This window comes from Mesoplodon densirostris, chromosome 2, assembly GCF_025265405.1.
Source record: "Mesoplodon densirostris isolate mMesDen1 chromosome 2, mMesDen1 primary haplotype, whole genome shotgun sequence".
NCBI lineage: Eukaryota > Metazoa > Chordata > Mammalia > Artiodactyla > Ziphiidae > Mesoplodon > Mesoplodon densirostris.
In genome coordinates this window covers 25522838-25546134 of record NC_082662.1, presented here as the reverse complement: position 1 = coordinate 25546134, position 23297 = coordinate 25522838, and the positions used below count along the sequence as shown (strand labels likewise).

General features: G+C 38.6%; 1 protein-coding gene across 13 annotated transcripts in view; it reads left to right on the top strand.

Moving 5' to 3' along the window:
• PUM1 (pumilio RNA binding family member 1) overlaps positions 1–23297 on the top strand; it is a 130745-nt gene that overhangs the window by 54803 nt on the left and 52645 nt on the right. For 7 of the 13 annotated variants that reach the window (XM_060089332.1, XM_060089331.1, XM_060089335.1 and 4 more), the window contains exons 4-7: positions 859–967; positions 1934–2112; positions 11272–11438; positions 13423–13693. The exons of 2 other annotated variants lie outside the window; for them this stretch is intronic. In XM_060089332.1, the coding sequence (XP_059945315.1) occupies positions 859–967; positions 1934–2112; positions 11272–11438; positions 13423–13693 (726 nt within the window). The remainder of the gene's footprint in view (positions 1–858; positions 968–1933; positions 2113–11271; positions 11439–13422; positions 13694–23297) is intronic. 4 more of the 13 variants (XM_060089337.1, XM_060089338.1, XM_060089336.1 and 1 more) reach the window with 2 other exon arrangements.

Sequence of the window (23297 nt, the reverse complement as noted above, 5' to 3'; positions counted from 1 at the left end):
TGATGGGATTCTAGTGGAAATTTACTTTGTAACAGGTCACTAATCCTTTGATCTTGTGCAAAACTGTACTGTGTTTTGCTTGAAAGGGTAGTTTGCATTTCTTTAGTTGAAGCTAATTTAAAGCTAGTGATGCCTGCATTTTTATGAGGTGTGGAATGTTTTGTGAAGTCACTTTAATGGCATTACTAAGTATTCTTAAGACTAACTGAGGTGAGGAGATTTTTATTTCCCTTCCAGTAATGGGGGAATAGCTGTTCTGTCTTTCCAAAATCTTGGAACAGGTTAATGTTGTGGTTGGGAAGTTTTTTTGTTTTTGTTTTTGGTTTGTTTTAGTTTTTTTCTTTGTGGTGTTGAAAGTATTTTAGTTAAACAGAATCTCTGTGTATGAAGGAGGTGAATTTTGCCTCTAGTGTTCCATAGCTGGGGTCTGAGTTCATGCCACAGCTTGAGTAACTTTGTAGGGCCCCTTAGTATACATGTAGGCAGAAGTAGCCTTTTAGTAGTTGTAGGTACTTTCTTTTTCAGTAAGAATCTTCTTAGCAGTTAGCTGATAGGTCTAGTATGAATCCCCCCCCCTTTAAAAATCTTGGCATAGATTAAGTGAATAATTCTAGATATTTAAGCTGAGCCTCTACTGTGATGCGTTGATCTGTAGCCCCCCTTGCATTAGGCCTCTTTGTGACTTTTACCAAACACATAGTAGTGCTCTGACCACAATCTGCGGAGTCAGAACACTGTGATTAAAGACCTTGAGGGCACGTGAGCATCTTCAGTACCCTTGTCTAAAAGAAAGTGTTGACTGCTGTACTTTCATCCTTTATGAATTCTTTAAAAGCATCTATTATTTTTAATTTGCAGCAGCTCTTGCCAGGTAAAAAGTTTTGGGAAACAGATGAATCCAGCAAAGATGGACCAAAAGGAATATTCCTGGGTGATCAATGGCGAGACAGTGCCTGGGGAACATCAGGTAATCTAGATCTAGCATCTGTACTGTGATTTATGCCTGTCTTAGAGCTCCTTTCCTCAGCAATTGGCAAGTTGTGAATTTTACATCAGTGACAAGCATGTCAAGCAATGTCCTGTCCTGTGGTATAATTGCCATGAAGGAGCTTATATGATGTAATTTATTAAAACATAATTAACACAAAATCAGGTCTTCAATATTTTACTGAAGTGCTAGCCACAGGGGAATGGTCTTATTTGAAATGACCGTAATTTCAGCTACAACTTCTTGTTCTGTACTGCTGTCAGCATACTTGGAATTAGAAAATCCATGCCTGCCATTTGAAGTTCATGTTTCTTTCTCCTCCCGTTGCCCCTGTATACTGTGTATGGGGTGATCTATCTATAAATGTGGTTTGGGCCAAGTAAGTCACTGGGCACGGACGCTCTTCTGACTGACTACCCCTGAAGAAAGGGATGGGGAGAACTTGTAGAGGCAGACATACCGACAGCAGAAAGAAATGACAGTTGATAGGGAGGAAGGAGACAGAAAATTCAGAAGCTGATGTGCTGTGTTATAGCAATATAAGAATGGAACCTCAGATGACAGTGGTCATCAGAAAAGATCAAATTATGTTGTTTTAAAAAGGACAGTAAGATCACATTTTGTTTCAGTAACATTACCAATAAAATATATTAAAAAGAAATTCTGCTACTTGAAAGGGGTAAACATTAATTTATCCACTGAGCTAGATAAACCAGTTATGTGAACTGCTGTATTGCTCTGCTATCCTGGATATATGAGGGGTGTGTTCCGTTACCTTAGCTTATGTAGAATATTATACTTAGGGAAAACACAATAGGAGGTTTTGGCTCAACTGACCATGGCAGGTTTCCTGATTCCCAGTCATTGGTTTATCCATGAGACATCACTCATAATTTGTTTGAGCCTCTGGCTGCACTGTATCATGCTTGTGTATCTTTTTTGTAGATCATTCAGTTTCCCAGCCAATCATGGTGCAGAGAAGACCTGGTCAGAGTTTCCATGTGAACAGTGAGGTCAATTCTGTACTGTCCCCACGGTCGGAGAGTGGGGGACTAGGCGTTAGCATGGTGGAGTATGTGTTGAGCTCATCCCCGGGCGATTCCTGTCTAAGAAAAGGAGGATTTGTAAGTTGGCTTGAGGAACTTGTTCCTATCTCTCTCTCTCTCTCTCTTTCCCCTTTCCCCTAAAGCAAAACATGCCTGTTTAGTTTCCTTAGATATTCATAGCACTAAGTGCAGGGTTTTAAAAAATGCTTTTATTGCAATTAGATTTTAGGAAACACAGCAGGAGATGTAAACTAAACTTTTTAAAAATAGAGAAATGATGTTTTTTGGGGACTCAATGATAGTAATGTGAGGTAAGGACTTAAATCTAGATCGCAGTTCATTGGCCTACCAGAAAACACCATTTTTAGTTTAAAACAAACAAACAAAAACAAAAAGAGAAGGAATTAACACAAAGCTGAAGGCAGGTGTCAATAGGGTGAGAGAGTGATTTGCCAATACCCTAGGATCCTTAAAATGAATCAGATATGTTGGGTCATTCTTGTTTTTGCTAGCTAGGCTTTAATTATGGAATGATCTTTGGCCCTCTTTGAATAGCTTTGCTTCTCATACCCAGGCTGTCAGGAAATTAGAAGTTCTGTTAATTCTGTATTTCAGTTTTTTTCAGATTCATCACCATTGACCTCTCTGATGCTCAGTTGTAGCTAGAGCAGCTTCTCCGTCTACAGCCTTTTCCCGTTTGAAGTCTTAAGCAGTCTTCCTCAAGCATCTTTGATAGCCTTTCTCAAAACTAGTTCGTTCTTATACCATTGACTTTCTAGATCTAAAAGTCTTAAGATGTATTTCTGTTTGAGTCTTCCTCATTTTGTATTCTGTGACTGGTTTTATATTCCAGGTCACAGCTAGGAAGGCCGTGAAAGGCACCCTGAATCTTCCTTCCTTTTCTCGCGACTCAACTTGTTTTGTACCTTTTCAAAGCACTTTCTCCCTGAAGTCTTTTTGGGCTAATACTACTGGTTGGCAATCATTTTAAGAGACCTTCTTTCCCCCAAATCATAATAATAACTTTGCCTTTACAACTATCTTACATTCTTTTATCTTGATAGCATTTGTTGTCAGTGTTTTTATTGTTAGACATCTGTTGCTAGGTATCAGAGGCTTCGTTCTATTTTCCCAGTTCCACTTGAAACTTCTCTAGAGTCACAGTAGTACATTTTTGGTGCAGCTTTCTCAAGTGTCAAGTCCAATTCTGTAATACGTTAGTGGACATGAAATGAACGATTGTTGACTTGCTTGGCGGGAGATAACAGGTGGCATCCAAGGTAACCAGCCCATGGAGTTAGCTTAATTCTAGGCACGTCAAAGATGATGGATGCTTCAGCTGACGTTGACACTTGACACGTGGCCGGAGCTTTTGATTCCACCAAAAAAATGGGGGGTGGGGGTGAAATGAACTTATTTAAGAGGCTGGTTTGGATTTCTCCCAGCTCCACATCTAGAAATTTGGTTTGAGGAATTTAGCCAGAACAGGATCGTTCATTTGTATAATTACCTTCAGGAAGATCAAGGGACTAAATTGGGGCTTTTGTCTGAGTCTTGCATGGTAGCTATTCCAAAGCTGACCTGATTACTTCTGGGTCTTTTGACCCTGCAGCGGCATAGGTCAGGTTTAGTGGCTTGTAGATCAGATTGGAAAAGACTTCTTGTATTTGAACCTTCCCAGGAGGCTACTTGGGAAGAATAAGATCTACCCTTTGGATGTGAGGAATGGGATCAGGCAAAATGATCATTTGCCTGTTGTCTCATGGGAAGGATGGTGTTACTTCTTCTCTTCTTTCAGCTTATCCCCAGCTCACCTCTTTTTCTTACCTCACACTTCCCTCATCTCAAGAGTGCAGATTCCTCAGAGGAAGTGCTGTCTTCCAACTTCTGCCTATAACTTTTAGTTATTTACTGTAGGAGAAAAGTTAGTGTCGTGCATAGGTAAGTCATTACTGTGGTGAACTGGAACCTGTATGACTCTTGCCATGAGTTCTCTATAATGTGTAACCAGCTTCTAAATCTTGGGCATTAGCCACCAGGCATGTGCCTGGGTTACTGTGAAGTTTGTAGGAAGAAGAAAAATAACTAGAATTAGGAGAAAAGTGAAACACTGGGGCTGACTTATTTTTTTTCCTGTTTTTATCTTTTTAAACAATTATTTCATTAATCTGTAATGAGGCTGTATCTTTTGTATTCAGTATCTTATTTGATTTTGTAAAGGTGGCTTCTATCCTTAATTGTCTTGAGAGATTGGTGATTTTTAGTATTGTCACCAGAGGAAGTTGGAAGAACTCAGGATAGAGGAACTCAGGATAGAGGTCAGAAAATTGAACTCTCTAAAAAGCATCTACGTTACTGAGCTGCTGAGGTTTGCATAACAATAAATGAAAATTCTCCAAATCTGTGTTCCAACTTTTCAGAAGGAAGGTTGTGGGTAATGAGATATTATCCTATTATCCCGTATTTTGACTTGAGTTGCACCTAAATGGTGATACAGGAAGACTGATTAGTGATGCCAGTCCATCACATTGGCACGTCTGATCTTTTGGTGGATGGAGAACGGAGGATCAATGAACTGCTTTATGAGCTTTTTGGTTGTATCCTGCTGATCTTATGGGAAGAGGTGGGCCTTTTTTTTTTTTTTTTTTTTTTAAATAAATCTAGTTTGTCATTCAGAGTGCTGAGTTCAGAGGCCAAGGAATACAGGATATCTGCTTCTTGTAGATAGTTAATTGATGGTTTATGGATCAGAGCACTCAGATGTTTTCCTTTTTGGGGTGGCTGTACCAACATTACCTCCAATAAGCCATGGAGAAGCCGCATTTTAATCCCCTGAGAGCTAAAACCATCATCGCTGATGGCATAATGAATGTAGACCTCAAATCAAGTACTAAGGGGCTATTCTCAGATACTGAGAACAGAGAAGCCAGACTCTGATTAACTTTTCAGTTAAAGGGGTTTAGAACTAAAGTCATTACTCATTTGCAGTGGTTTTCCATTTTCAGTAAGGTTGTTTTACGGTTAAAGCTTGAATGAAGGTATTTAACTCTTTGTCTAGCTTTCCTGAGCCTTTCTTAAGTTCATGTTGAGTGTACAAATGGACTCAGCTTAGTTGTTTTGGCTTCTGAGATAAGAGTACTTGCAGGCTGTTGAAAAGAATCCGACAGCAGTGTTTTGTTCTCAGCACCCACTGTAAATTTTTGATAGTATTTGAGTATGAATCAGAAACTTCAGGGTAGCAGTTTTCAGAATAATGGGAAAACTCAGAATACCAGTTAAGTCAGAGTCAAGTCTTTTAATTTATTTCCTTTTTATATCCTTTATTTTATTGATTCGTGGAAAAAGACAGGTCCCCTTACCCATCCCCCCAAACACCCCAAAACAAAACAAAGCATGGTTCTGGGTGGTTACACAATCATGTAACTACTATGTTTTGAGGCCACTGGGTGAAATTACCCATCCAAGGACACCGCTATTGGTCTTTTGAAATACCAGCTGATCATCACATAGATTGAAGCCTAGCCAGTCAGAAAAGTGGATCGTCATTTCCACCTTTCTGGTTTATGGTTCCTAGGTAAATGAGAAGACCATTGTAAACTTCAGTTAGGGTCAAGGCCACCCTAAATTTGCAGAAGAAAGACTTTTAGAAAAAAAATCTTGGGAAGACCTTTCTGCTTATTTGTAGAGACTGGCTGCTTTCTGACCTGGAGGATGCTTGCACACTCATGACAATTCACTTAGGTCACAAAATTGATGACTTGCTTTTCTAGTCTCCACTGCATTTGTTTCAGTCAGCCAGTGCCACTTTAATTGATTTTTGTTTAAAAACTTTGTGGAGTGTAATGCAGGGGTTTGAGTCTCAACTGGACCTTAATTTCCTCATTTTCACAAAGTCTAATTCATATGGCTATGTAATATATATGAAAATGCTTTGTAAGCCTTATAAAATCTTGCTCCACAAAGTCCTTGGGCCAGTAAAATTATCAGCACCTGGGAGCTTATTAGAAATGATTCTACTCCAGACTTTATTGAATCGAAGTCTGCATTTTGACAAGACCCACAGGTGATTTGTATAAAATTAAAGTTAGATAAATACTGCTCTATAATTTTCTTGGAAGATTACAGATCAAATTCAGAAACTTTTATCTCAGGTTGGAGCCCCTTCAGATTTGAGCTTCCTTTGAACAAGAAATCTATGTGCTTTGCTTTGTGATGTCAAGCTTTTAGACACTGACTAAATAAAAAGTTAAAAAAGCACAACTTTCAGAAAACTTTTTTGGTTTTCGTCTCTATTTCCTCCTGGATATGGTGGTACCACAGCAGAGGGGAACACTCTTCTTACCTTTTTGCATACCAGGAATTGGGTGATCATATATACAGCGCCTGGTATATTCCACGTTCCACTGTTTCTAAAGTGCACACCTCCCCACTTTTGTTCATTTTGAAATTGGGATGCGTTTTTCAAATGATACAGTTTAATTGCCAGTGTTTCCTTTTTAGCAACACACAAAATGATGGTATGTCTTATAAATTGATGGTGTCTCAGAGATTTGATGAAATGTAATAATTGGTGGTGGCTTGATTCTGTACAGATATTTCAGAAAAGTCAGTGGGACAGAGGGTTTAATAATTAAAGCCATAGTCTTTCCAGGGGGGAAAACATAAGCTATCCAGCAAATTTGAAGCTTTAGGGGGAGTGGAGGTGAGGGTGGGTGTGTCTGAGAAAGGCAGTGGGAAAAATGTGAAAATTAGACAAAATATTTAAAATAATCTTTTAAAAGGAATTGCACATTCATGAATTGCCTTATTTAATACCTGAAACAACAACCCTTTGAGGTTGATGTTGTCCCTATGAATTTATAGATGAGGAAAACGAGGGTTAGAAGGGAAGTGGTGGGACCTGAATTCAAACTTTGTTCTAATTTCAGTTCTTAGCTATATTGCTTTTTACTAAGGTATATGCTACTCTGGTTTGTTTATTCGTTTCTCACAATATGATTATATTTAATATGTTAATTTAAAAGTAATTCACATGACTAGTAATTTCAAACTTTTACTCATTTTTTTTAATACTTGAAATTTTTTATTACTAGTGGAGCTACTGAGCTGCTGAACTTCAAAGAAAGTTGACATTTTGGTTTTTTGGGGGCATTTTGTGAAAAACTGAGAAGTGTACACAGGAGAAACCAATATTTTAGTTAATGTTATGGCTTTAGGACTGAGTGTCAAGCAAATACACAAAAATATTGTTTTAGAAAAAAAGGGAAGAAAATTACTAATCTCATTGAATGTGACTTCTGCCATATGGAGCTTTGTGGTGAGATCTCTGCAATAGCAGGAAAAATTAAGTTCTCATTTCTCTGACTTCATTCAGAATTAATAGGTATTCCCTGAAATATTCCCCTTGTTATGTGAGGCTTTTGAGGAAGCTGAGCCATGGCTGGATGGACTGTGATCCACACTGTACATGGTTCTTCTTTCTGTCTGGTCTTCTCTCAGTTCTTTGATATCTAGCAACAGAGCATATTGTTCCATCTCTGTGTAGATCTGGGATCTGATCTCTCAAGAACCCTCCTTGGCCCTACTCTAGAGATTTTGATTGGGCTCGGCCTCTTTGTATTTTGAACACTCTCTGAGGCCTGAATTTAGGTTACAGTTCTGGATTGTAATTTATCTAAAGGGAGCCTACAACAAAAGGATGCTATTAATCCTTCTTTGTTTTTTATTTCATTTATTCAATAGACTTTTTTAATATTAATATGTGCTAGGTAATATGTGACAAAAAAGCAAAACATACCCCTTGCCTTTAGGATACTTATTTGGACTTAATTGTAGTGGTTCTCAATTGTGAGTGCTTATTGGAAGAGAAACTTTTACAAACATTTATGGGAGCTTCTACAGACCAGTTAAATCAGAATCTCTGGGAGAAAGCCCAGACTCTTGAAAAGTTTTAAAAAGATTGTGATGTTCAACACCAACAATAGAGCCACTCTGCACTGTGAAAATGACAGTGTCTCTGGGAGGGCCAGATTGGCTGTACCCTTCTCTTTGAGTTAAACCACTTAATTGGGGGCATTGAAGATTTTTAATCTTAAAATCACAGATAATGTTATATAAGAAATACTATCCCAGTGCATACTATCTCAGCTTTTACTAGTATCATATTTGTATAAAATGGTTTATACTAAATTTTTGCATATGCATCATTTCATTGATGTTTACAACTACTCTGTTTTAAACAAAATGATCCCTGTTTTATAGAAAAGCAAACTAAGACTCAGGTTTAATGACTTGTCCAAAGTCCAGTAAGTGTTAGCAGTTGAGATAAGAGTGTAGGTTCTGTGCAATCTGGGTTAGTATTTTCCTAAAGGAATACTTTATCTCACACATTAAAAAAACTTTAAAATCTCATAAAACATACCAGCCCATTTGTACCCTTATTCTTTTCTCTCTAGCGTCCCCAGATCTCTAAGAGACCATTTTTATGATCCTGAACCCTGTATTCTGTAATCTCTTTTAATAACAGACTTTTGACAGAATAGCTTCCTACTTGTGCTCTTGGTGTCATTCAGAAATCAGACTTCATGTCAACTATTTTAATTTAGGGCTTTTGTTGATTTACTGAACTTGTTAGAACTTGTTAAAACCATGTACAGAAACGTGTACAAGTCATAAACATTTATCTTCATGAATTTCGACCAAATGGAAACACCCACTGTAACCCATCCAGATCAAGTATGGAAGCCTTCCTTGGGTCCCTCACCGTCAAATAGGAGGAACCTACTGTTCTGCTGAGGCATTACTAGCCTAGTCAGAGTAGAAAACCAGGTAGCTATATTTTATATAAGTGGACTGTATAACATTGGTAAAAACCAGCCCATCCCAGGGATATCTTTGAAAATCTGCCCTTGGTAGTAAAATTGAGAATGTAAGTATCAGTGACTAAGTGTTCAAACCAGAGCCCTTGGCTGTTACAGAAGGGGAGCAGCTTCTCAGCAAGCCCTTGTGAAGGGTCACTGGGGAAAGATCATGAAGAACGTTGATTTGGTGAGTGAATCTCTTCTGTACCCAGATTTCTTGCTCATTGGTGAAACTTCCTACTTCTGCTTTATCAAATTTCCTTCCCATTTTTGCCTGTAGACGTTTTGAACTCCTTGGGAGAAATTGGAGCTGAACTCCTCCTGAGCCAGTGACTTGATTTGTGGATTTGTGGGAGATTTACTTAAGTGTGTTGGTAGGATGGGATGATCCTTCTAATACTTTTTTTTATTATTGACATTAGTGGTGTCTAATTCAGGTACAGTTGTTTATCACCACCTCCTGGACTCTTACCTGATGATAAAGATAATGGGAAGATCCTTCTTATTTTATCAGTTCAGTTTTACAGGATTTTTTTTTGTCATTTCAGTTTTCTTTGTCATATTTTTTGAACTTCTGCCCAGCACTGTATTCAGTGCTGGGGATATAAAAATGAGTACATAGCTTCTGTCAGTTTTACCTTTGTAGGAGGAGGGAGCTTTTATCTCTGGACATTTTGAAAGCTCTTTCTTTCTTTAGAATCCTGTCATATTCCTATATCTGGTTTGGGATCTCAATGTCATGCTTAATTGGCTGTCATTTACTCCTTTTGAACCAATAACAGTGTTATACTTTGAAGATGTAGAAGTTATATCTCATTTGCTGCCAAAACTATAGTTTACCATCTTGCTGCTACATAAAACTAAGTTATATATCCTTTCTAAGTCCCTTCTGGTATATGTTCCTTTATTCATACTAGCCATGAAATCTTTCTTTCTCTGTGTCACATTTGAACAGAGAATGATTTTGAAAGCAAAATGGGCTTTGAACTTGGTAGTTGAAAGGTCTAAGATCGTCAAGGTCCCTGAGTCTGGTCTTTCTGGGCCAGAGATGGCTAAGAACTAATTTGAGAGCATCTTTTTATTTTGCATTTGCTGGCCTACCTACCCATTCATAACTGAGTGTCTGCTGCTTTAGCTTCCCTTTGTGATTCCCCCCCCCCCCCCGCCCCGCCGCCCCACAGTGAAATTTGGTTGTGGTGACTGGAAATGCTGTGCAGTAGTTCTCATCATCTTCTGACTGGATCTTCCCTTTTACCAGGAGCTTTCTTTTGGTCCAGGTCTATTTGTTTCTTCCTTAAACCAGAAGTCAGTGATGGGGACAAGCAAGATTACCTCTCTCTAGTTTTACAAAAGCAAAATTACTTAACAGTTGGGTAAGGTTTTGCAAAGCTTTCTGTACCATGTCAAGTCACTATACCAAACCTTCTTTTCCTTCTGGAAATCAAGACATATTTGCTTTAAATGTCCATGTCTTAACTTAGAATGTTGGTAAGAGGAGACAGACTTAATTTCCTTAAAAAACAGGACATCAGTGTGCTTGGCACCACATCAGTTCTTTTAGGTCCAGTCTTTTAATCTTTGTAGTTTGAAGCACTTCAGAGATAAATTCTGTTGCATTAATGATTCAGCTTAACACGCTCTCATGTAGTCCCTGGTATGGGACAGGCAGTGGAAGGCAACTGGTAAGCACTTCTTAGAGTACTCTTTGTGAAAGAATTTCATAGTTAGATTTAACATGTTTTGAAGGATTAAAAAAATCAAGTATAGGATGTTTGGTGGATTATAGTTTCAGTAAACTGTGAGATATTGGGTGGAACTGGGGTGGTGGTGGTGGTGCAAATTGGCAGGGCATATATCCCAAGATGAAGTGTATAGAGTAATCGAATTGGAATGATGTTAGACCACACTTAGCTCAATATTCAGAAGTAAGGGAGGAGTTTATATCGGCAATGGAAGTAGGAAATTCATTTTGTAGGCTTAGTACATTCCAACTATACTATTAGCTGCCATTCCTGGGGCTTATTAGGAGTTGAGCTACTCTATAGAGTTAGATTTGAGAGCAGAGACGTAGAACCAAGAGATATAAAGTTGTGGTTGGGCTTTGGGTAGAAAGGAAAAAAATGGGGTGGTGGGACATTGGGCATGATAAGACTGTCCTAAACTCTGTAACATAAATGTATGTCTGTCTCCCCCATTTGGCAAGACTTTCTGCAGTGTTCCTGCCTCTGTGTTGTCTGTTAATTAGATTGTAATGTCTTGAAAGGTCATGGACACTCTCCTGTTCTAATTAGCATCTAGTGTAGTCTGGTGTCCACAGTGGTTGCCCACTATTGTTAGTTGATGATGATTAGTGAAGCTGAAGCTATTTTTTAAACAGGGCCCAAGGGATGCAGACAGTGATGAAAACGACAAAGGTGAAAAGAAGAACAAGGGTACGTTTGATGGAGATAAGCTAGGAGATTTGAAGGAGGAGGGTGATGTGATGGACAAGACCAATGGTTTACCAGTGCAGAATGGGATTGACGCAGACGTCAAAGATTTTAGGTTTGTATGTTTTACACTTCTGATTTTTGAATGGGGGTTATGGGTTTTTGTTTTCATTCAGTTTTATTTTGATTTTAGTTTTCTTTTTCCCTCTCTATGTGTCCTTTTTAATTATTGGGTCTAGTGTAGGCCATACCACAAAGATTGTAAATTAACTGGTAAGGTGGAACTTTCTAAGATTTGTCCATGCCTGATGTTTTGCCAAAACAATATATTTGTATAGAGCTCTGTAATTTGCAGGATGATTTCATAAAGATCATTTCAGTGATTCTCAAATATCAAAATCACCTGGGATGGGTGCCTTGGGATTTCTCCCAAATCACTATCTTGGGAGAAATCTTGGTTACTAACGGAAGTGTGTCATATGGCTCTGGCATGTTAGAGTGAAAGGAAAAACAGTTGAGAACTTAAGCATTCTTTTACTTGAGACTCATAAGCTCCCTTTGAGGTAGGCAGGTTAGGTATCATTTTCTTCATTTTGAAGAACCAGAGATGCAGCTCAAGTGACTTGTTCTTAATCATATATCCCTTCCATGGAGGCCTCTCATTCCATCTCTGGTTGTAATTGATTTGCAGGTTTTACCCTATAATTTTAATATGCACAGTAATAAAATGATACTGTGTTTATTCTTCATTTATGTAGCTAACCTTTAGTGATGGTATATGATTTTTTAAAATTTAAAAATCCTTAGTCACTCATGTATAGTTAAGAGAATTTAATTTTTAGTAATGTAATTGTAGTCTAAAACTAATATGTGTGTACCTACACCCACACCCACCCCTTATCCTAATAGTCTACAAAGTCAAATTAAAATATATTTCGGGTCATTGTAGAACAGCATTCAATTGTTTAGTCTTCCTAACCTAACTTTTGTATCTTGTGAGTGTAAAGAATTACAGTCTTTGGAAGAAATTTGAGACACAGAGAAATAAACATTTATCTAAGGTCTTTCAGATGAGTTTGGGTAGCCTCTCCATCCTGAATCTCAAGCAGCCTGTGACATTGTCTTGTGGTATTTGACTTCGGGACCGGTGATAGTGGTAGGGTTTGTGTGTCTGTCAAGGAACACGACAAGAGCTTTCATTTGTACCAGCGATAAGATTTCTTTTAGGCTTAGAATGTAGTCACAGGCTACACTCCCTGACTAGAATATAATATTATTCTATATTAGTCTGAATTGGAATAATATAGTCCTATAATCTTTTTACATAGGGTGATCATGTGTCCTGAATTACCCAGGACAGTATTTGTTTATACCTGTGTCCCAGGATATTTCTTAACACTGCCTTTTTTTTTTTTGCTCTTAGGAGTGTCCTGGTTTGGATGATAAATTACATCCTCATATTACTTTTAATTCTTAGAGTTGTCTCCTTAGCAGGGGCTTATCCTAGATATGAATTTATTTTGTACTATTTTGTAATGGTCTGCTTCTGGTTTCTTAGAAGGGGAAAAGGGGAGTCAGTTTTATCAGTGGCCAGTGGTACCCAGGAAATACACACACACAAAATTTTCACCTATTAAAAAAATATTTTTTTGAAATAGAATTATTCTCAGATATGGAATTTCCCCTTAGAAACTACTTTGTCCATTGACTCTGTTTAAAGAGTAGATGTTGCTTTTGGGGGGCATATTTTACTACCTGTATTTTGGGATCTCTGTTTTCATGGATGCCACAGGCAGTGATTTTTTCCCCAATTCATCCAGTGTTCCTCAAATCTGGGCCCCTTGGTTAAAGGGATTGTAAATTAATAGCAGTTAATATAAATTTAAGGGGTGGGTTGTGGTGGAGAGGCAAGCAATAGAAGAGTCATTTTATAGGATAGAACATATAAGCACCAGAAGGGTCTCCAGTCATTTTGTAGAAATAGTTATAAATACTATTGGTAATGAGCTGTGTCAAGCACGTTGTCCTTAAACTTAGGTTGCTGTAGTGTCCCTCCCCACTCAAAATAAGGTTTAATGCCCTTTACTTTCTCTGTTTAGCCGTACCCCTGGTAATTGCCAGAACTCTGCTAATGAAGTGGATCTTCTGGGTCCAAACCAGAATGGTTCTGAGGGTTTAGCCCAGCTGACCAGCACCAATGGTGCCAAGCCTGTGGAGGATTTCTCCAACATGGAGTCCCAGAGTGTCCCCTTGGACCCCATGGAACATGTGGGCATGGAGCCTCTTCAGTTTGATTATTCAGGCACGCAGGTACCTGTGGACTCAGCAGCAGCAACTGTGGGACTTTTTGACTACAATTCTCAACAACAGGTACTGTGTGTGTCTCTGTCACTCTCTCTGCTCTCCCTCCAGCCAGCACATGATTCAAGTAACTGAGAATGGGGTAATGGGAGGAGGGTGGCATTATTTTAGGCCGTCAATAGCCAGTCCTTATTAACCCAACAGTGATGTGGATTACAAAGCCTCTGAATCTTCCCCTCCAGAAGCTTATTCCCATGTTGAGGTTTATTGGCAAGAGACCACCCTGCTCTGTGTACTTCCTTTGGCTCCTCTCTTTTTTCAGGGCCTGGGGAGGGGATGTGGTGGTGTTATCTCTTGTAACACAATCCTCTTGAATGTTAAATTAATTCACTGAAGATTAATGTGATTGTACTGCTGTTGGTTTTTGTTTTTAAAATAGTAAACTCTGTTGTCTGCCACTGTCAGGAGTCCAGTGCTAGATGTCTTATTAGTCCTGTCTTTTAATTAAGTGAGTTACTGCAGGTAACAGACATACCTGGTACCTTTCAAAAGAGTTAGAATGTAATTAGGGGAAAAACACAAATCATGCCACATAAAATCTGCAGTGAAATGACCTGGCTTTTCTTTTATTATTCATAAGTCTTTGGAATATATTGTATGTGTGCCTTCTGGTTTTGAAGGCATGGTATGACTAACTCTAGGGTTTACTGATGCTTCTGTTTAATTTTTTTTAAAGGAAAATTAGCTGTCTGAATTATAAAACGGGGGTAGGTAGCCTCCTGATCATGTTAAGTACCACAAGTTCTCCTTTGTGGCTACAAGCAGTTTGATGGGCCATGAATTTCTGATACTCCTTAGTTTTGGAATATAAATATAAACTTCTAGGTTTGAAAGGTTAAAATCTCATTTTGAAGCTTAGAAATTACATATCTATAATTTTTTCCTATGGGGAAAATTGGCTTATGGTCTTTGTAGATCAGTTGTACCATACTGTCCCTTTAGTTGTCATAAATGGCTGATTTTAAATGAATTTTGATTGATAGATGATTGGATAATAAAGTTAACCATGTGAAGTTTACAAAAACAAACCCCTTTAAGGGATGATGTGATGTACATACTCTGTGCTCATATCAGATGGATATATTAGGTTTAATTAACCAACTCTTTTTCCAGAGAGAAAGTGAACTAAAAGTGTACACTACTCTCCCCGTAGTTTCCAGTAGGTGTGCTCACCTTGCCATAGGAATTTGACTTCCTGTGCTTTTTGTCTTCCTCTTTATGTTTTTTTTACAATGAATCCTCAAAACAGCACTTTTGAGTGAAGCCAGAAATTACTTCAGATGCTGAGGAGATAATAGACTTCAAGATATTTTGTGTCACATCAGCAAACATAGGGACACACTGTTACAGTGTAGACTTCAACTTGCTCAGCTTAGAACATTAATGTGGTAATTTCTCTATCTAAATTGAGGTATGTTAAGTGCAGGCTGATTCTAATCAGCTTCCTCTAACCTAGTTATCTCAAGAAGTTTTATCTGAATTCTTTCTTTTACTCTGTCTCATTGGTCTGAACTTCCCCTAGCAACCCTTAGAACTCTAGTCGGTTTTGGTTCTGAGCTTCCATTCCCAATCTAACCCAATCGAACTCTTTGCTTGTTACTGAAGAAGTGTTTATTTAAGAAGTGTTTGTCTCCAACCTCTTATGAATGAAAATCTGATCTTCTTTCATATAATTGTTCTTTACCTCATAATCAGAGTTGGGATTCTCTTTTGATTTATTGATCTTGGGTTTCAAAATAATTCTATCAATTTTTGAGGAGCCTGGATAATTATTAGAACTACTTGAACAGAAATGTACTTTTGCATACGCACAAATAGTTAACACAATTAAATCAAAGACACCACCCACTCAGATTTATAAAACCTGGGGTGCCTTTACCATGTATCCCATTTCAGCAGTTTTTGGACGTTAACGTCATTATTTTGCAAGTTAAACTGTTGTTGGGTTCTGACTTCCCATGCATGTCTTGGTTGCTGCAGTATAGGGACATTGTTACACAGGTACACCATCATCATAGGATGTGATCATTGTTACTTTGTCCCATGGGCTCATAATTCTTGCTATTCTGAGTAGATGGCTGTATACATTCTTGTACTTGGCAGCCTAATAGCATGCCTGGGGACCGTTGGCCCAAGACTCTTCAAGACCCTTAACTTCCCAGTTTCCAGCATAAAAGCCAGTAGTAATTAAGAAGGAAGGATCCTTGCTCTACTGCAAATTGGTGTTTGTTCCTACACTCTATCCTTCTAATCTTTTTTACCCTTTTGCTTTTCGTTACGTTTTACTCCCCTTTCCATTTCTACTAATTAAAATGGTTCTCATTCTTCAAGGTCCAGTGCTGTTACCTTTCTTGATTTCCAAATCAGAAAGTGGTCATGTCTGTCTCCTTTGAACCCTGTAGTGCTTTGTGCTTCCCTTAAGAAAAGGAGTCATCGTGTTCTGCTTTGTGTTACGATTACATGTCCTCTGCTAGATTGTAACCTCCTCAGAGAGTAAGGCGGGGTCTTGATTCCTCTGTGTCCTCTGCTTTGCTTTAGTGGACCAAAGTCCCAGGGAACCTTTTCCATACCCCTATTATATTATCTCAGAACATCCCCTGTATTTAATACACTTCCCAAAGCTAAAATTGGAAACTAGCCTTCTAAGAGGTCTGGAGGCCACTCTTTGAGGCCTTGCATCTGTTCTAATATGTGAGTCGTTTAGGCCTAGTTCAGTAGATGTGCCTCATAGACAAATAAATGTACCTATATAATATCCAGTAAATTTACCTCCTGAATCAGTATTTAACCTTTTTACTGTCAGAGCCCTCTTGCTATCTGATCAAAAGCCATAGTCTTCTCATCAGAAAAACATAATTCTTTTGACACTCAATTTTGTGGATAACTTCAGGGAGATCACAGATCTGTGGACTGCAGGTTATAGCCTTCTGTTCGCATTTTTTGTTGTCACCTGTAGCCAGGCATATCTTTCATGAATGGAATGGGCTCCCCCAACCCCATGGCTCTCAGTTTAGTTATTATGGCTCATTTGGTCATTTAAATACCACAAGGAAATACTGCGTGACAAGTGATGAGACCATTTATGCCCATGTGCTAGGGAGAGCATACTCTTTTTTTTTTTTTTGCAGTATGTGGGCCTCTCACTGTTGTGGCCTCTCCCGTTGCGGAGCACAGGCTCAGCGGCCATGGCTCACGGGCCCAGCCGCTCCACGGCATGTGGGATCTTCCTGGACCAGGGCATGAACCCATGTCCCCTGCATCGGCAGGCGGACTCTCAACCACTGTGCCACCAGGGAAGCCCGGGAGAGCATACTCTTAACCTGGGGAAGGAAGGACTTATGGAAGAGGTGGATCTTCAGCTGTGCCTTGCAAGACTTGTTTATACCAGGAGAAGAATGAAAATTCCAGTGAAGGAAATAGTAAACTAAAGGCTTAAAATTAGAAATGAGGGCTTCCCTGGTGATGCAGTGGTTGAGCCTGCGCGTCCAGAGCCTGTGCTCCGCAATGGCAGAGGCCACAACAGTGAGAGGCCCGCGTACCACAAAAAAAAAAAAAAAAAAAAAAGAACATATACGTGTTCAATAGATAATGTAGAAACAGTCACCCTAGCTGGTAGTTGAGGTTGAAGAAAAGTGACTTGTGGGGTTGCATAGATAGTGTGTGAGTCTTACCGACTTTGCTGTGCTGCCTTATGGTCATTAACAAGACATTTTTAAGAAGTAATGACTTAATTATCCTGGTTTAGTTTTTCTGTGCTGAGTGTTAGCTTAGTAGCATTCTTTTGCCCATATTAGTCAGTTAACTGTTGACTGTTGTGTCCTTCCAGGAACTTTAGTTTTTTTCCATAGAGAACAGAGCTAGTGTTCATAGAGTGACTATCGTACATGAAACAATTATGGAATGGTTGAGGAACTAAGTGCTAAATTGCTTGGTCGAGGATCCTGTCAGACCAGGGAAGGGCTCAATGAGGACCAAGTTTGCATAGACCTAACTTGAATGACACGTGGAATGTATATTGCTGCAGTTAAGAGAACAGAGGTATGGAGATGGAAATGACAGTGTGGTCATTGGTTGATAAGAGTAGAAGATACACGTAGAAGGTAAAAAGGAGATAGAGGCATTTGGTTATTGAGTCCAGGTCACAGAGGCCTTGAGAGTCATGACTGAGTACAGACAATATTAATGATTATGAGGATTGAACCAAAGATCTATTGTGGCACATATTTTTCTGTACATTTTTATCATGGCTTTCTTTTTTTTTTTTTTCCTTTTTGCGGTATGCGGGCCTCTCACTGTTGTGGCCTCTCCCGTTGCGGAGCACAGGCTCCGGATGCGCAGGCCCAGCGGCCATGGCTCACGGGCCCAGCCGCTCCGTGGCATATGGGATCCTCCCAGATCGGGGCACGAACCCGTATCCCCTGCATCGGCAGCCGGACTCTCAACCACTGCGCCACCAGGGAGGCCCTATCATGGCTTTCTTAAACGGGCATCAGAGGATTTTTTTTTTTAAGTTTTGAGTTATTTGCTATAATTGGTAGGGTAGCTTTGTGCTTTTATGTTTGAAAATTGACAAAATAAATAATTCCTTGTGTCCTGTTTCATTTCATTTTATTTCATTTGGTGTAATAAGTTGGTTTCATAAGACTTAATATCAGCTTATATTTAGACACATAATATAAAGCAGCCTGAAAATACAGAAAAGGTAATTCTCATTTAATTTATTACAAACTAACTGTACTTAGGGATAATTTGGTTTTGGATAGTTAAATTACTTGTCTAGCCACTGTTAACCATAAACTTAACCTGAGATGTATTTAGAGCAGGGATTCCTTTTTTGGTGCCATGAACCCCTTAGCAGCTAGGTAAGATCTCAGACTGAATTCTCAGAATACCGTCTTAAAATGTATAGTATAAGCAGGATTACAGAGAAAGCCAGTTATATAAAAATAGCTATAACAATATTTGACAACAAATTTGTTTGACAGCAAATTTGGCAGCAGATTGAACAGATTTGCTTCTTTATCATATGATGCATGAGATAGAGGTAGTTGTACTAGCCATCATAATGAGCATAAGCAAGATTTTGAGATGTCTAACAATCATAAAGTAACATGAAAGTATATATGATTTCTGTTGGTGAGTAAATCACAGATTTGTGGCTAAATTTAATGTGGTTTGTTGCCTACAATAATAATTGAAGGACATGCTAAATTTCATGACAATAAAGATAACTTTATCTGCCCCAGGAACAAAGATCTGGGGTTAGGAACCCTTAATTTAGGGTAGTTTGAAATGCTCATTGATACCTCTTTCCTCATTTTCCCCTCATTGTCTTCTCTTTAATCCTGGAAAACAAAGTGAACAGCTCACATATACTGTGTTCATACCATTTTGTGTTTTGATGCTTGAGCAATATTCTTTATTTTAATGAATAGCTATGCAATTATCTATATTTACCTAAGTATACTTTAGAAAAATATTACTAGGTTTCATTATATTACAGTCATATGTAACAGAAACCAAAGCCAAGATTGGTAATCAGGTGGATTAATCTGGTTAATTGTTGATTTTCTTTATTTAGGGTTCAGTTAATATAAAAATAACCCAATGATGTGGCATGGTTTACAAAATTGTGTACTGAAGTACTAAAGCTCTAACCTGTTAAGCATGAATTTTTAACAAAGAGACAGTACTCTGAAAGCCCTAGTCAGATGGGAGAGGAAATTGGCATGCATTGCTTTTTAAAGTGTGGTAGTGATTTAAATGTCATTCTTATGAGACCAAGTGTGTACATAGTTTTAATGTAGGTGTTTAAAATTCTTGGCTTTCTTTTCAGTTTATAAATAAGAGGAAGATTATTCTGTCAGTGTCATGCGTATAGTCACTGTTAAAATGCTGACTTTAGCTAGCAATTAGGTCAGTTGAAACTTACCTTTATTGTTACTTGACTTTGCTGAAATTTTAGAATATGATTTTTCTCAAAAGATATTAACTTATTTGATGGAAGGATATATTTTTCCTCACCTTATTTAGAAATCATTTATTTTGGAATCCGATTCTTCATCTGCTAAAGAAATATGAATTTTTTGTTTTTTAAACAATTGGCAGCATAGTTTGTATGTACCTGTTAAACCAAAAAATCATTATAATTATTAGTTGATTATTGCAGCTGTTCAAATAACCTGGTCAAAAATGAACTTTGATCTAGAAGCTTCAGACAGTAGCAAACTTTCACAGATTTCATGTACTGAGGACTAGCTCCAGGATATATTTTTTTCTTAAAAATTTATAGTCCCGCTATTGATGTAATACTCGTAGTGTTTGAAGGGCTTTTCTCTGTGAATTCTGACAATAGCCCCATGAGGTAGGGCAGCTATTATATTTTTATAGATTTATTATTTTTTTTTTACAATTTACTTGGGCAGAATTTATTTATTTATTTTTATAGATAAGAAAATTAAGACATCATGAAGCTTACAGACTTACTGAACATCATATACTACCAGCTATGCGAACATCTTTGGTTTGGTTTCTAGCTCCTAGCTGTTTCCTTTGGACCTAGTACTAGAAACGTAAAGCCTTTTGATGCATGAAGTATTCAACTGCATTCTTAGTTTTTTCTGCATGGAGTATGTTTTAAAAAATACTCATCAACCATGAAAACTAAAAAGGTTTTTCCTTCTTCCCTTTTTGTGACCTGACAGCAGTTGGTGCTCATGAACTCAGTGGGGCTTTGACTTTTAACACTGACTCAGAAGAGTCTTGCCTTCTGCTTTCCTTGTCCCCATCCTGGGCTGCCTTACTGGGTGATGAGCTGTAAGAGGTGGCCCACAGAAGGGCTTTGTCTGTGTGTGTGGGTGCTCTCCTCATTCATCAGAAAGAATATCACATATAAAGGACTTTCAAGTGCTTTATGTGTATTGATTTTAATACTTAGAACAACCTTATGAGTTAGACAAGTCTTTATTGTCCCTGTTAGAGAGAGGAGGAGAGTAAAGCACAGAGGTTTTCCTGCCCAGTGTCTCACACACACAGTCAGTGGTAGAGCTGAGACATGAATGCAGGCTTTCTGGCCCCAGACTCTGTGCTGTTGTCCTCTCTCTACTATGTATACTGCCTTAAACTGGTAAGAAGCCAGGCCTGGCAGTACATTTTATTTTGGGGGGAGAAAGGATAGTCTTTGACATTGGCTAGCTCCATATTTAGATATTACTCTTCCAGATTCTGAAAACTCAACAACAGTGTTTTTATGCCAGCAATTGTTATTGATAACAATAGTAGTAATAGCTGTCTCTTATCAGGTGCCAGCTGTGTGCCAGTCACTATGTTGGCTGTTTTTGACTGCCTGGAATCACTTCTGGAATATAAACCATGCAGGGTATCTTTTGTTAGTTCATATAGTGTCAGAGAAGGGAGTTGAACAAGCTTGCTTGTGTGGTTCCCAAATTATGCCTTCAGGATTTCTTATTAGGAACCTTGATAAGCTTGAAATAGTTGACATATTTTCCCCTGCATTCAGTTTCTTGAGTAGCTTATGAATTCTGCCTAAGTAAATGGCAATAAATTGTGGCAGATTTATCATTATACTGACCTTAAAATAAGCATTTTCCCCAAGTTTCACCTTATTGTGTTTCTCAGTTAACTATTGGCTTACTCTGTGAAAATCATGAAAATGTTGACAGAGTTCAGCACTTTGCCCAGCAGATGGCATTTGTATGAGTTTTTCAGGATACTTTGGAATCCATCACTTGCCAGTTACCCAATTTTGTTTTGAATAACCTGTATTTCCAGTTAATATTGGACCATTTACATAAAGAAAAAGTGCTAGAATTGCTGTAACCTGTACTATAATCAAATCTGCCTGTTGTCAATGCATAATTTACTTACGTTAATTGTTTATTGCAAAAGGCACTCAAAATAATTCCTTCTGTTTTGTCATAATCACTGAGATATTAACCAACTCTCAAACACAGGATATATGGGTGCTTTTATAGGGCCTATATGTTTTTAGTTAAAAGTAATAGTCCCTACTCTCAGTGGTAACATGGTAGTGAGGACCACAGACTGATGTAATGCAGAATGGTTATTTTATTCACACACTGTGTATTTATATGTATATTTACAGATACAGTACATACGTGTAATGTTACATGAAATGTTAAAAGCATGTGAAGTGAGGATAAGTCATAATGGAATGGTATTGGAGTACTGTTTTCGGTTAATAAATCAAGATAACCTCAAGAGTTATATTCTGAACACACTGGTATCCTTATTTCCCTAACTTCATGTTGCAGCGCCTAGCTAATAATAAGTGCTCAAAAAAATGTTTGTTGAATGAAATGAGTTATTTTATTTGCAGCAGGCCCAAGAAGGGTAGAGGGAAGAGGCTAGCATGAGTGGTGTCTGAGACGTTAAATATTTCAAAAGGTTTTAGGCTAGGAAAATTCCAGAGATCCATTGAAGGGACAGTAGATGTTTAGTGGAACTGTGAGGTATTTTCACAACCTTGGAAAAAATTTTTAAACAGCTTTCCACGATTTTACTTGTTTCCTGCCTCCTGGCTGCCTGTCTTACGGGGGTTGGGGGTGGGAGAGGAGCTGTTGGTATAGAGCACTACAGAGGCACTGTCCTTGAGGTGAAACAGAAACCAGCCTGGCAGTGATCACAGGGTATAGTTACCAAATAGTCCCGGTCGGCTCCCTTCCTGGAGTGAACAGTTTTTTTGATATGTTTGTCAATAGATTCCTATATTTCTTTTTTTTTTTTTTTTTTTGCGGTACGCGGGCCTCTCACTGTTGTGGCCTCTCCCGTTGCGGAGCACAGGCTCCGGACGCGCAGGCTCAGCGGCCATGGCTCACGGGCCCAGCCGCTCCGCGACACGTGGGATCTTCCCGGACCGGGGCACGAACCTGTGTCCCCTGCATCGGCAGGCGGACTCTCAACCACTGCGCCACCAGGGAAGCCCCTACTCTGGTTTTTAGAAAGATGAATATATAGAAAGAGAGGTAACAAGTACAATTGGCCAGTATGTTCAGAATATTCACCTTTTAAAAACAATTTTTTTAAATCAGTCTACTCACATATTTGAGGCACAGAAGTAACCAGATCATAGAATAAAGTCCACCACCTAAGATAACATTAAAAGTTCAGTTGGGGACTTCCCTGGTGGTCCAGTAGGTAAGACTGCACTCCCAACGCAGGGGGCCCGGGTTCAATCCCTGGTCAGGGAACTAGATCCCACATGCTGCAACTAAGACCTGGCACAGCCTAATAAATAAATAAAAAATCAAAAGTTCAGTTGTGATGATAATTAAGCTGAGTTGTCAGAATGACATTATCTCCTAATGTCTGAAACAATCAGGTCTTTTTATGAAGACATCTGTAATTCAAGATCCATGGTGTCTGTTCTATATCATCCAGTGATGTTAACTGAAACATTGAAAAGTCCTGTAGAAAGAGCAGGTAGGTTGAAGGTCCTGTGTAGGGAGGTCCCATCAGTAAATTCTCCTAGTCTGATTTCAGAAAATAAAGAAGTCTTTAGTATAACCCCTTGGAAGGAGGCACATCAGGGCAGTCTGAAATCAGGAATCCCCTTTCTTTGTACCAAAACTAT